At 39.3% G+C, this 14,463-nt stretch overlaps 1 protein-coding gene across 1 annotated transcript; it reads left to right on the top strand.

Moving 5' to 3' along the window:
- The first annotated feature begins 12,020 nt into the window (after positions 1–12,020).
- On the top strand, positions 12,021–14,385 carry LOC147308283 (aquaporin FA-CHIP-like). The gene is made up of 4 exons (XM_086271186.1): positions 12,021–12,439; positions 13,130–13,291; positions 13,427–13,507; positions 13,779–14,385. The coding sequence occupies exons 1-4, from the start codon at positions 12,077–12,079 to the stop codon at positions 13,956–13,958; spliced, it is 786 nt and encodes a 261-aa protein (XP_086127312.1). The 5' UTR covers positions 12,021–12,076; the 3' UTR covers positions 13,959–14,385.
- Positions 14,386–14,463: the final 78 nt, after the last annotated feature.

Genomic DNA, 14,463 nt, shown 5'->3' with positions numbered 1-14,463 from the left:
CATCTAAAATAACTTGACCAACACTGTTAAAAAGTAGTTTTTCGTGCTGCAAGGTCACACAGAGGAACCTCAGTTCCTATTGTGACTCTCTTCCTCATCCAGAAGCCTCTACCTAGAAAACTGTCATTGATCATTACCAAGAAAAGTGTGAAGTAGTATGGAACAATGTCCAGCACGCCAGTCGCCCAGCATTTCCCCGCATTGTTCGATTCATGGATTTTTACCTCATCAGAGGATTTTGACGTCCATCACCAACGACCTTCACACAGACAGGATTTCTTAGAGAATGTGGTGGGCACAGGAAGCGAAAGACGTGTGCTTTCCCTTGCAGACAGAATTGTTTTTACGTAGGTAGGATTCAGTAAGTTGAGTCAAACAGATTTTTATCATTTACCATAAACGTCACTAGAGTCATTAAAAACGTAATACTGAAAGATGCCACATTCTCACAATGCGATTTTACTTTAAAATTATAAAGTGCAAAAAATATATAAGAAATCTACATTTTTTACTTAAAAAAATTAATTAAACACAAAAAACTGCAGCCACAGTAGTCACTATATGGTTAGTTTTAATGATATTTGACAGTCAGTTATGTTATGTTGTGCTTTGCGAAAGTCTTGAGTCACCCCTCATTTCTTTATATTTTGCCACCAAGGAGAGAAACAAAGTTTTAAAAGTAGTCTTTCAGTCCAACCTTTGTACCTGACCATTTTCAAAGAATTTCTTTTTGTTAAGCCACTAAAATGAAACCATTCATGTACAAGAAAGGCACCTAACTCAGAGAATAAACTGGAGTTGTGTCAATACATAAAAGGAAACCTAGCAAGGAAACAATTTTAAATTGTATCTTTAAGCACTTGGTTACTAGCAGAGAACAAAAACATATCATTTGTTTCCATTTCTTTAGTTGAATCTGTGAAAAATGCCAATGCCAGGAATAAGGAAAAATTCCCCAAAACAAAAAATGCTGTGCCGTGTATCCTTTGGAGAAAAAAAAAAGCAAACAGAACAACTAAAGAAAACAGAAGCCATTGCTAATGACCTACTAATTTTATTCAGGTGTGTTGCAACAGGGACACATGGAAAAGTTTCAGGACACCAGTCCTCGAGGACCTGAGTTTGAGAGCCCTGATTTAAAGAAATTTAAAGAAAGCTTTCAGATGAGAGTTCATGTCTGTTCATGTTGGGTTTCTTTTTTTTTTTTTTTTCTTTTTTTTTTTTAAGACTAAAAATTGACTTCCAATCTTCTTACAACTGTACAAACTCTGTTTTTGTCTTATATATTTTTATCACAGTATTTCTGCACGTTTCGATAAATTGCTTCGCTTATTTGCCATTTTAACACCAAAATATAAAGAAATGAGAAGTGCACTGAGCTGTTTATTTAACGGTCGGTGATGCAATATCATATTAGAAAGTCCAAGCGGAAAACCACAGTACTGTCCAAGCATTTACAGGCTAAATAACATTTACAGGCTAAACCTGCAATCTAACTGACCTTTCTACAGTAAATCTCTTCATCCATTCATCCAAGTTTTGTTTGTCAGTGGCTTGTTTCAGTGAGGATGCTTATTAGAACTTTACACTTCCTGGTTTATGTTGCTTATGCATGCATTGGTATCAATCTGTTGGATTTTCTTCAAACTGGAAAAAAAAGTAAGAATTTTTTTTTAATACATATAATTTCTATCATTCTTATTTGATCAAATGAGAGAGAAAAACATTTTTAGCAGAAAACGGTTAGCATCCATTCAGTAAAAAGTAATTATTGTGGTTATTGTGGGAATTAATATTCAAAATAAACTCTTGATCAATGTAATATGCTAAGAATCACCAAAAGAAACATGATTGTTCAAATTCATAATTTCATTTTTCCTATTCCTTGTTTAGATTTACTTTTTTTCAAGCGAAGTCCATTGAAACTGGGACATCAGTTTTGATGATCACACAAAAAGTAAACTCACCAAAGAAACACCATAAGGACGGGCAGTACCTTGTGGTAAAATGAGCAGTACAGCTAAGAGTCTAACTAGTAGCTGCATTGGAACACAAGTAAAGTTTAATATCTAATGTGACGGATCAACTTGGGAACCATACAGAGGACAAATTTATGGATGTTTTATACTGGGTAGGATCCCAGACTGCGCTTCTGGCGGCCTTAGTGAAATTAAAAATATTTGAGGAAATGTCCGGGATTTTTGTTCACCATAACTTCGACCGCTGTCTTCCAACTGGTCTTACTAAAAATAAAATGTACAAAAAAAAATAAACCTATAGTCCATGTGCACAGATTTAACATGTAGTTCATCTTTGATTATGAACAGAGAGAGTTGGAAACAATCCTTTGCTAATTAGCATGCTTGTTAGACGGAGGCCTATTATATACTCCTGAGAACCAAGGAAAAAAGAATCTTCCCATTGAACTTTTTTTGTGATTTCCTTCCTCTTTGGAGCTAAAAGAGCCCACCCAAACACATGAGATAGAAAGCCCAGGATGTCCTCTATTTAGTACATCAGGACTTAGTAGGGTGGCACAAATAAGACAAAAGATATAGACCAAAAAAACAAATGTCCATTACAGAGGATGTAAATCAATAGGCTGGTTCTCAGGAGGATAAGGAAGTAAGTTCAATTTTCATTACTTCTGAACCCCCATGTTTGTCTCTTAGGGTAGAGTCTAATGGTTTCATTGTTTCTCCTCACAGTATGAAAACAGATGGCCTTACACAGATGTGAACACACCCTATGCATCCAAATATGGCCCTAAACAGATGTGAGGCACATAAGGATGAACTTTTTGGCCTCAATTTATGCACACACACCCATATTTTTCTCCATTGCTGTTTATTTCACGCCTCAAATATTTAGTAAACAATTAAGCAAATACAAGTAATCAATGAATTACAGGTAGTAATTTATTGAGAGATGAATTGCAGAATGGCAGATAGATTAACAGTATTTTGTCTCTATCTGCAGTATTTACACGCTTACATATACACACGCAGTTACTGTCCCTCTATTTAGAAAGGCAGAGGCGTCACGGTGTAATTATTTTACATGTAGTTGTTTTTTTCCTGTGTAATAATATTCAACATTACTATCAATACATTTTTCAAAAAAATGCCTCTCAAGATGGGTTTAAAAACATGAACAACTGTAGGATACTGTTTGTCCATGATTTAGACAGGGGGAACAAATCGTGGCAGGATCAGCCTGATATTATTTGTATCCCACTGTAACTTTACTGTATGAAGAGCTAACATCTCCAAAATGTCAGGAGTAGTTAGTCATTACAACAAGTGTTTGTGAACTAAAAATCAAGAATGTGGGATACTGTTTGTCCGTGATATGAAGAGCCCAGCGCTGCTCCCGACGCAGGGAAAAGTAATTAAGCAGGGGAGACCTACCTCGGCACTTGTGCAGGTGAAGCCAAAGGGAAGATATGCTACCCCCCCCCCCCCCCCCCCCCCCGCAATGGCTCTGCGCCCCCCCTAGGGGGCGGGCCCCACACTTTGGGAAGGTCTGACATAAGCATACGCGTTCCCTCTTCACACTGTTAGCTTGTGGAGCAAAATGCTCTAGTCATAATAGTTGTGTGTTGTGTGTGACTTTCAATCCCTAAGTCTCTTCCAACAATCGCATGAACACCCACCCTTTGATGCTGAGCCAAAGGATGTTGCTCAACAGGTCTTTGACTTCCATGTCAAATATTACTCCTCCGTTGTTGCTTTCACAACAGCATAGTAGTAGATTCATTTTTTGTTTCATCTAACCATCCATCAGGGCTTAATGTGCTTTTTTTTTTTTTTTTAATCTGCATGGGTGTGACAAAATAATTAAGGTGAGATAAAATGTGAACCGATGCTTAATCTTGGCACATCTGAGACAGTGTTTACTCTTGTTTCTTATCTCAGACCCCCACGAGCTGCTGAGATGATATGAGTGAGTCCATGCTGTAATACTGTATCATATATCACTACCACCATTTACAGCTTGTGGGATATAAAAAATCCCACTTGGGATGGAGGCCGTTCTACAATTTGCAGTGAAATAATTATATGTACTACATATACAGATCAGTGCATGTCTTCCATTACAGGAAATGATGTTGAACCAGCATTCCTGACTGTGAAGGATTTTGTCAGTTCATGATTGCTGCTTTGTTCAAAATTAAAGGACAACATTATTAAAAGCATTCTTGAAACAGGTTATTTCTTGTTTTAGAAGAGCTGATGTAGTGAACATCGCAGGGCTTTTTGAAATCCAAATGCTATTTAGTACTGAAGAAAGTGGCAAGAGATCAACTTGCTGCATTAAACAGTAACTTTCTGTCAACAAAGGATCAAATGCTTGTGTGCAAAAGAGATGAAGTGATAAGGTCACAGGGGAAGAGCTCCGAGGCAGGGCTGGCATTAACATTTCCATGGGTAAAAAACTTCCTTCTCAAATTCAGGTTCCACTTCCAAAGGTTAGATCCCATCTGCAGGAAGTCTGGCTCTTCTTAAAAAAAATCTCCTTGGAAAATTCATCATCCTGGAAAATGACAGGTCAGAACATACAGACACAAAGGAACCAGAAAACAGACAATCAGACCAATAGATGCAGAAATACACAAAAGGTAGCCCAATGACCAGAAAGTATTTAAGTAATGAAAATGCCTGACAATAAATGCATACGAACACAAACCCATCAGATTCACGTGTCCCCCGCCCCTGAACAGAGTTCAGGGCTGAAAGTGCATGCAGGACAAAAGCCAAGGATGAGCCTTCTGACGGTTTAAAGTCTGTCCTTATCTGCTGGCACTCTGGGTTTTATTAGTTTGTAAACTGATTTACATCCCACTTAAGTTAATGTTGTCACAAGGCATCCAAGATGGAAGCTCAGCACACACAGCAGTGTTATCTGAGAGAAGCCTTTTATTAGGTGAAAGATTCACTACACAGAACACTGTTTTTCTGCCAAGTGTGAAGTCATCATAAAGTAGTCGTGACTGTTCTCCATAATTGTTCTATAAAGTGTGAAGAGCAGCCACTGGATCTCTGTTGGGTTTAAGGTTTTAAAATCTACTTTTCCAGTCAGGAGTAAGCAGCACTGGGCACCGAGGTGGTAAAACTGAAGCAGGAATAAGCCTTTAATGCCTATAATGTTGTCATGGCATTGCAGACCCCTGACCGAGCTTTTCAAAAAATGTTTTTGTATAGGTTTTGTAGAGGCAGAGGACATTTGTAAGGCCTTTTACAACAGCAATTAATAGGCAAAGAGTGGGGACCCCCAATTCACCTTTAAGGGGACCTCATCCCCTAATAAAAGCCACTCCCTATGTGTTTGCTGCTCTCAAAGAAGCACACACAGAGTGAAAACATAGGAAGAGAAGATGGTTCAGTGTGCCTCTTCTCAAAGAAACTTCATCTTCAGTTGAGATAAATCATGAGACAGACTGGTTAATGTTTAGCCCTGTAAAAACCTGAGATCTACAGATAAGATACTTTCATGCTTTTGTAAGACAACCTGAAGGTGTCATGAAAATGGTGTGTTGCACTGCCTTGCATATCTTTCCTTGGCATGTACTAATACAGTACATAAATACATACAACTCATACAACTGTTATAAGAAAATCAGTCCTTCACAAATGGTCACACCAGATTCAATAATCAGTGGTTTGGAGTGGCGCTCAAATCTATACTGTTCCCACAAAAATATCAAAACATTTCAGCAGCCCCTGCAGGGAAATTAGTTAAAGATAAAAGCATATCCTATGATGGCTGTAAAATAAAATAGTTTCTCCTTATAGCACACTAATTACATTTCCACTGTGGAAGTCAGATAAGCTTAATTTTGTAAACAAATACAAACGATCCGGGAGGAAGCAGGAAATTTCTGGAATGGCGTAATTCAACTGTCTTCTCCAACAATACCTGTACACACGGCCGTTTAGTTGGTGTTGTTGTCAAAACAAAACGTAATAATTAAGGAGTTGAGTTTTCAATTTTGGAGTTCACATCTTTCACTAGCTGGGACCACATCCTCGGTAATGATGGGCGATGAGGGATGAGGAAGTGTGAACTGGTGCTGCGGTTTGGGGAAGGCCTCGAAGTGGACTGCCGACGGCTCCCGGGCCAGGCGGATCCCCATGTGCTACTAAGAAATGATTAAAGGAAAGGAAGAGAGAAGAGGAGGAGAAGAGAGGGAAAAATAGGGGGGACATGAAAATGAGAACAGCAGGTATTGGAGAAAGGGGGCTTTTATAGCCTGAGGCCGGAGGGGGCGTGAAGAAGGAGGACCCGCTCCTGAAATTCAGATGATATCTCCACTAAAATGCGTCACAAGTCAATTTTATATGTTATATTTCTGATTATTCTGCTGTTTAAAAAGCCAGAACTGAAAAAAAAGGTTAATTTTAGCCATGCCCTTTTTTTAAACATCATTATGCTTTCTGTTTGTTACATAACTGATAGTCTATCTAGTCTGGGTCAGCTCATCAGCTCAAGTGTTCACTGACCCAATCTCACAATGCAGCTGTAGTCTCATGATTGTGATTCCCCCGCAATGCTACTGTCCACTGGGAATGAATAGGAGTCTTTGAAGGAGCCTGTCAACCAACGATGATTTCAGAGCGTGTGAGTGCGCAGCTGGATGTTTTTTGGACAATGCATCACCCTGTCAAACACAAGCTAAACAGCCTAAAACCCTAGAAATCATTTCATCGTCCTTTTGGCTCTGCTGCCTCCTTCCAAATTCCCCTCGTCATCAATGTGAAGAATTGTCACTCTTTATCCATGACATCAAAAAACGTGCTTAGGAACTAATTAGTAGAAGCAATTAGTAGAATGAGTTCCTGACTGTCACAGGCTATTTCGTGGGTCGCTGCTTTTCTGTGTTATGTACGCTCTTCAAATTTTTATACTGCAGTTTGTTTGTTCAGCCGCTAACCCACAGCATTCCCAGCAAACTCTCAGTGCATGTGTACGGTTTGATTTCATCTTCCACTCTTTCAGTTCGTTGCACCAATTTCTTGTTGTAGGGGAAGCAAGAAAGGGGAAAACTACAACCACTCTTTGCTGACAAATCTCCTCCAATCCCTGGAGAGGTCACCACTCTGTCACAGGGCTAACACAGACAGATAACCATTCGTGCTCATATTCACACCTATGGATGATCACACCATGTCTTTGGGCTGTGGGTGGGAGAGTTATGATTTTGTCTATGTTCAGTAAGAAAAACTCCCAGTCCTGCTCCTTCCTGTGATTCACTGCGTTTTCAGTGTAACTCTTGAGGATTTTTAGCAGTCTATGTCGCATAGATGAGATTTTATGGTGTAACAGTGCCACTGTTCACCGTATATCTGGTATGCACCACCTCTGAATTGAAACAAAAAGAGATGCAATAATCAAACGCACCATGAACTTTCCCATTGACAGCTGGAAAATTTTAAAAATGCTCATTACAGCCCCATTACAGCTCTTACATGAATCTCATACGCAAGCTTTTCAGTGTGTTTACATTTTTATTTTTTTTTAGCTTTCAAACATTTTCCACATTCTTCTGCTGGCGGTCAGAACAGTTATCACAGTTCAGCCTGATTTGACGTGAAGGTATGATTTGGGGACACTACCAGTAGTGGTTAAAACTGTGATAAGATCCAGATACATTTATTGTACTGTAAACTGTGGAAGATTTCTGGAATTGTTTACATTTCTGTCAAAACAGGTCACAGCAAAATATATGCTGATGTTTGCCTTCTATGTGAAGATATATCCTCAAATGGCTCATATCTGAGAGAAAAAATGAAGAATCCAAGGCCACAAAGCTAATATAAATACACTGGGGTTTTGTTATTTTTTATAGTGTTTTTGCTTTTGCTTTTTAATTAATTTATATTATTGTTGTAACACATCAGACTGAGGGTTTGGTTAAAATATTCATCTCTGTGTTGCAATAGTTTTGAATGAAACTGATACAATGACTAAGACATACGAATCTTTTTAAGCTCAAAACTCCTTTTTTTTCTTTCTTTTTCTTTCCTTACATGAACTCCTGTCCTCTTATGCATATTTACTCATGACTACTCATAACTTGTGATCTTACACAATCCAAAGAAATGATGTTGGTCACCACAGGTTTTGGTTAAAATGAGACCTTTTGTGCCTTTCCTTACATTCTGTAACAGCATACTGTATACGCTGTTACGCTGATGAATGCTCAGATCAAACATAGCCAAAGTTTCAAACTGTGAGGCCAGAAAACATAAGAATGTGACATAAAAAGCTCAGGATTCACACTACTGCTCTAAACACTCAGTTTAAGATTTACCTTTTTACTTCTGGCTCCTAATGAGAGGATCTAGATACAGAGAGGAGGGCATTGACACAACTTAACCAATTTTGTGCAAGGAGGAGAGCATACACTCTCAAGACGTTAAATCTCCATCAATCAACTTTATCACTTCACTGTTGTGTTGCGTGAGCTTTCCCAGACACACTGCTAAGGGCACGGAAGTCACACCCACCTAAGGAAAGAGTTGCTTTAAAGATAGAGGAGCTAAAACAACTTAGTTGAGGGGCTGAAGCCAGTATGAGCTGAACAAGAATCACTTTGAACTGTGAGTCATACAAAGCTGCTACTATACAAATCTACTGCGTAATGCACGTAGGTCTATATATGAAGATGTAAAGTAAGTTCCTCAGCTTCAGTAACAATAAAGCTTTAACCCCTTTAACAGATGTTTGTGTCTTCTTGTTCTTCAAACCAAAGAGCTTACGCATGTCTACATAACCTTATACGTCACCGCTTTACCTAAATCCGCTCCTGTATTTAGTTTGGACAGTTTCCATCTGGAAAGAAACCCTCACTCTTAGGCATTGTTGTTATAGGTTCAGCTACTGACCGTTGGCAAGATGTCACTGTTTGCCTTTCTTTATCTTACTTTGTAAATCTGGTTCAAATTCATGTCCTTCAGTTTTAACATTGAAGAAAAGACAGCACTAGTGGAAGAAAGTATATATTTTTATTCAGTGTGACAAACAGATATTGATAAATTATTTATTAGGTCTTTAACCAGCCATCAACTTTTAAATGTTAGTAAGTCATTGCTAATGTGACTGGGTCGCCTCTGTCTAGCAACGCTGGGAGGATAGAAGCTCATATGAAAGACTGTAAGTGAGGCCAGGCTGGATGGGATTCAAATTTCATTTTTGACTGAGCTGCTTGAGCGCTGCACTTTTCTGGCCATGAATATACTAAACTTTAACTACTCGTGCATCCACACACTTTATTCTGTGCATCACTATTTCTCAACTTTGCCCTCTGACTGCACCGGTCCTAGAACACTTTGCACCAGTACTTCTTCTGCATATCAAAGGCAACAAACAGTCATGAAAATTTCTATCTATAGATATGATAAATTTTCCGTCAAGAACTGATCGTCTGTCAAACTTCAGCTCTTAACCATTGGAGGTGTATTCCGTCGGTTTAAATGTAGCTTAAAGATAGAGTAAGGCAGTCTGTCAGTTTAACACTAAAACCAAATTGTTTACTTGAGTTCAGAGATATGATAGTCATAATCAAACAGACTTGAACTACCTGGCAGTCTTTCAAAACCCTATGGAATGTATACACCTTAATCACATTCCTTGCAATTTCAATACTGGGCATATTCCAGTAAGAACAATGACTGTCCAACAATGACACTGAGGCAAAATACTTTTGATTTTGCTCTGTTAACGCTTCCAAAATGGTATTTTTACTTTACTCATCTTGGTTTATAGCGGTAAATGCTTCCCGTTGACTAGCATCCATCATTTAAATGCTCACTCACAAATGAAAGCAGTTGAATCTTTATACTCCCTATGAATATTTATGAAAAGACTAAATGGACATAGTTGTTCATCAGGCAGTTCCATTCCTGCAGTTTTGGCTTAATGCTAATATTGTCAAAAGGAAAAAAGGAAATTATTTCATTTTCTGCCATCTGCAGCGTACACCTATCAGGCATAACATTAGAACATTTCAGTGCAAAAGCAGCCGTGACCCATACAGGCATGGACTCCACGGGACCCAAGGAGGTATACTTGTGTATATGTTAGCAACAGATCCTTTAAGTCCTGCAAGTTGCGAGGGCCTCGATGGATCAGATTTGCTTGTCCAGCACATCCCACAGCTGCTTCATTAGCTTGAGCTCTAGGAAATTTGGAGGCCAAGTTTACACCTCAAACTCACTGTTGTTGTGCTCCAAGATTTCCCAGAAGAACATTGCCTCCAACAGCTTGCCTTCTTCCCACAGCGCATCCGGGTGTCTGGCATTCCCCAGATTCAAATCAAAATATAAGTTAAGCCTTGGCTAAATAAAGCATTAAAATTAAATGGGGAAGTGTAATATATTTTCTTGTAGCTAGGTCTAAGCCTTCTGAAGACAATGTCCTTGTGGTGAAATATATCTGCTACTTCAAACTAAAATCTATTTTGTGAAGATATGTCATTATTATTTACATTATATGTCATTCTGTTCATGTGTTCCTGAAAACCAAAGCACATTTTAGTGATTTTAGTCAAAAATTCTAAAGACAATGTTATTTTTTCCCTTTTTGCAATTTGATCCGGTTTGATCTAATACACAAAAATGAGCAGAGTTCAAAAGTTCAGTGTTTGCTCCTATTTTTGATGGACAGGAAGCTGGAACTCACTGACAGTCATCACTTTCTGTAATATATTGCAAAAGTGTTGCATAAAATAAATTTAGTCACAGTAATCATTATCATCAAATATGACACACTGACCGATGTTCAGAAAGTATGTTTTCCAGTAAAGTGATTTTGATGCTACTTAAAAGTTGACACAAAATAGAACAATTAAAAGAAATAGAGTCATTGTGAAAATAATGACAGAATAAATGAAACTGAAGGTCATTTAGTTGTAATAAAATTGGGAGATCATGACTTTAACAATAAAGTAGGAGGTAAATAGTTTAATGATACTGGAGGCATATAGCTGAGTTTTACTTTTGTGAGTTTGACTTTCTAGGTGGTTATTTGCTACTTTTACACAACTACCCAAAGGGGGGGAAAAGGGGACATGAAGGGGCTTAAAGACAGTTTGAACATATACCATATAACTCCAACGTGTGAAGTGGACATGTACCGCAAAGGAATCTATAATTTTGGGTAAAGAACTTAATACAGATTTTCACTAAATCATCCACAGACATTCACCAGTTAAAGCAGCTGCTGTTTGTAGCCTTGAGTTGAGGGGGCAGGTGTAACAGGCAGCTCAATTCACAGAGTTGATGTTTCACTCTGCCGGTGCTCTAACTCTCTGTCAACAAAATAACTAATAACTATTTAGAGAACATGCTTTCGGTTGATGAATTGCTATTGCCATCTATAATAAATGTTCCCCATTTTTAAGCCAAAAAGGATTAAACACCTCAAAAAACTGCTTCCTAATCTAGTGGCATGTAAACTTTATCAGTGGAGGGCGGGTGAAGCCTGAAATCACTATGTGGGAGTTGTCTTCTTTCCCACTCCCTTATGTGCTGTCCAAGGTGTGACTGCCCAGAAGCCAGAAATTACTCAAAGTCAGAATTTTCCAACTTTAAAATGAATATAAATAGGAAAAAGATGACTTTAAATGTGTAAAATTCTCCTTCTGTGAACCTGTATTTCTTCCTTGGACCTGTATTTAAAGCAAACTCGTGTTTTGTCTCTAAAAACCTCACGATAAAAGGCTTTGCCACAAAACTGTAAATGTTTGCATGAATGGAAAATGTACCTTTGGATGTAGCTATTTAAAGATCCTGTTCTATTACTCACGAAAGTCCAAAGACCAGAAAGTACTGCACAGGGAGGTAGTGAGAGAGGGGCCAGAGGACAGGGAGAGGAGGGAGGGAGGGCGAGGGAGCAGAGGGAGGGATGAGAGCCCAGTCTTTTGGATTTCTCATTAATTCAGTGTGGCCCTCTCTTTCAGTTTTTTAAAGCCCGCCCACTAACCATTATCAACCCAGGCCTTATATATGCAGCCTGTTGCTGTTGTTTGTGAGTACATCTTACAGAGGACCAGCTCAAACCCACAGCTGCCAAAATGAGAGAGTTCAAGAGCAAGGCTTTCTGGAGGGCAGTTCTGGCCGAACTGGTTGGGATGACCCTTTTTATTTTTCTCAGCATCGCCACAGCTATTGGGAACACAAACAACAGTAATCCAGACCAAGAGGTGAAGGTGTCACTGGCCTTTGGACTTGCCATTGCCACTCTGGCCCAAAGTTTAGGCCACATCAGTGGAGCCCACCTGAATCCTGCAGTCACCCTTGGGATGCTTGCCAGCTGCCAGATCAGTGTGTTCAAGGCTATCATGTACATTATTGCCCAGATGCTGGGCTCAGCCCTAGCCAGTGGCATTGTGTATGGAACACGGCCTGAAAACAGAACTGAACTGGGGGTCAACGCTGTAAGTATAAACTTTATCTTCAGTTTCAAACATTTCTGCATTAATAGCAAAAATAAAAGCACAGCGATGCGATGATGCAACATTGTGTATTTAAAGTACCTTCACGGTGAAAACTGAAACTTTTACAAGGATGTAAGTGCTGAATTGGCACTGATTATGTGGTTCTTGGGACATTCTGTCAATACTTATTAATGAATAGTGATGACACATTATTATTAAAGTATGCCATGCTGCAACAGCTAAAAGAAATAGGAAATATATATAGTGTCCACCCACTTGTACTTTGGCAATCTGTTTCTGGAAATTGAGGTTTTGAATACCAGAATTCTTCACTTAAATTAATGAGCAGTTATTACTTAATGCTACACCACTCTGTAATTAGCACCCACAGCTCTCTCCTTACTGAAAAACAGCACTGGTAGGACCTGATATCACCCACCCCACCCCCCCACCTCGAGAAGCCGCACAGCTCCACTTAATGTGAACAATAATAACCATGTTTTCCACGAAAGAAATATGAACAAGCAATGTGGCACTTTGCAGCACTGCCAGATTGCTGTCAGGCTTCCTGGGCAATGCCAGGAGCTACTAAATAGGAAGTGGTTGTGCTAGGAAACAATCTATCTATCTGACAAAGTCTGACAAAGTCTGACAAAGTGTTGTTTTGGATTCCTCCCTTAACTTTCACAGCTCAACGGCGTCACACCCAGCCAAGGCGTAGGCATAGAGCTTTTGGCGACCTTCCAGCTGGTGCTGTGTGTCATTGCGGTCACTGATAAAAGACGGCGTGATGTCACCGGCTCTGCACCCTTGGCCATTGGCCTCTCAGTCTGCCTGGGACACTTGGCAGCTGTAAGTTTCACTTTAACGCCATCGTCAGTCATATATAACTTGTAAAAAGGGAACCAGGAGCAGATATGGCAGGATTCTGCTCCTGCTGATGATATTCTCTCACGTTGCCTATTTGTTGTTGTTGATTGACTGCAGATCAGCTACACAGGCTGTGGCATCAACCCTGCTCGCTCCTTCGGCCCGGCTTTGATCATGAACAATTTTACAGACCACTGGGTAAGTCAGAGGGGGGGAATCACTTTATGCATACCTCACATTTTTTCTGCATGGATATTATATGTCAAGCTTAAATAATTCAATAATTCATCAGCAGATAGATGCCTCAATTACTTGTGAATCTTCCTGCATGTGTTAATCAGTTACAGCTTTCCTATTGTTTTGCATTTAGAGAGATCGACTAAAGTAAGCCTTTTGACCATGACCGGAATCTGCGTTTCTCTTTGTCTTGTAATGATGCCAGACATTGATCAAAGCTCTCCCTTTGTAGGTGTACTGGGTGGGTCCAATGTGTGGCGGTGTGGCAGCAGCTCTTCTGTACGATTTCTTGCTTTCTCCCAAATTCGATGACTTCCCCGACCGCATGAAGGTGCTGGTCAGCGGGCCAGTGGGTGACTATGACGTCAACGGAGGCAACGATGCAACAACTATGGAGATGACCTCAAAGTAGTGCTACGCAAACATGAAATGCTATTGTAAATATCTATACTCCTGTACAAAAGCATTAGAATTTAGTTTAGTATGTTAGTGGGTTTTTTTCTCCTGTTTTAAGGTAACCAATGAGGATTGTGGTCAACGGGTCAGTTAGTGCTTCCTTCCTATTTTGCTCATGTTTTTGGCCAAGCACCAGTTTTTTATCCCAAAAAAACTGGTGCTTGGCCAAAAACCGCTGAGACAAGTTAACTCTAAAATTCCCAACAGAGTCGAGTGTTAATGTTTGTTTTTACAATATCAGTATTCCAGGTTGAGCCATTTTTGTATACATATTTCTATGAATCTTTATCACGTTTTATTTCTGATGGATAATGTATTGTGTGTGCACTTTTGAAACACCTCTCACTTTTTTAAGTAAAAGAAAACACTGGATATTAAAAAAATATTGTGTTCTTTATTCCAGTGTATGGATTAGATTTTTCTTATGGAGTCCGATGACCACAAATCTATCACACATACAG

This window comes from Aulonocara sp. 'chitande type north' Nkhata Bay, linkage group LG18 (assembly GCF_057382095.1).
Source record: "Aulonocara sp. 'chitande type north' Nkhata Bay isolate Kocher_YH1m ecotype deep benthic linkage group LG18, A_spYH_male_GT1.1, whole genome shotgun sequence".
NCBI classification, from domain to species: Eukaryota; Metazoa; Chordata; class Actinopteri; order Cichliformes; family Cichlidae; genus Aulonocara; species Aulonocara sp. 'chitande type north' Nkhata Bay.
This window is presented reverse-complemented; position numbering and strand designations above follow the sequence as displayed.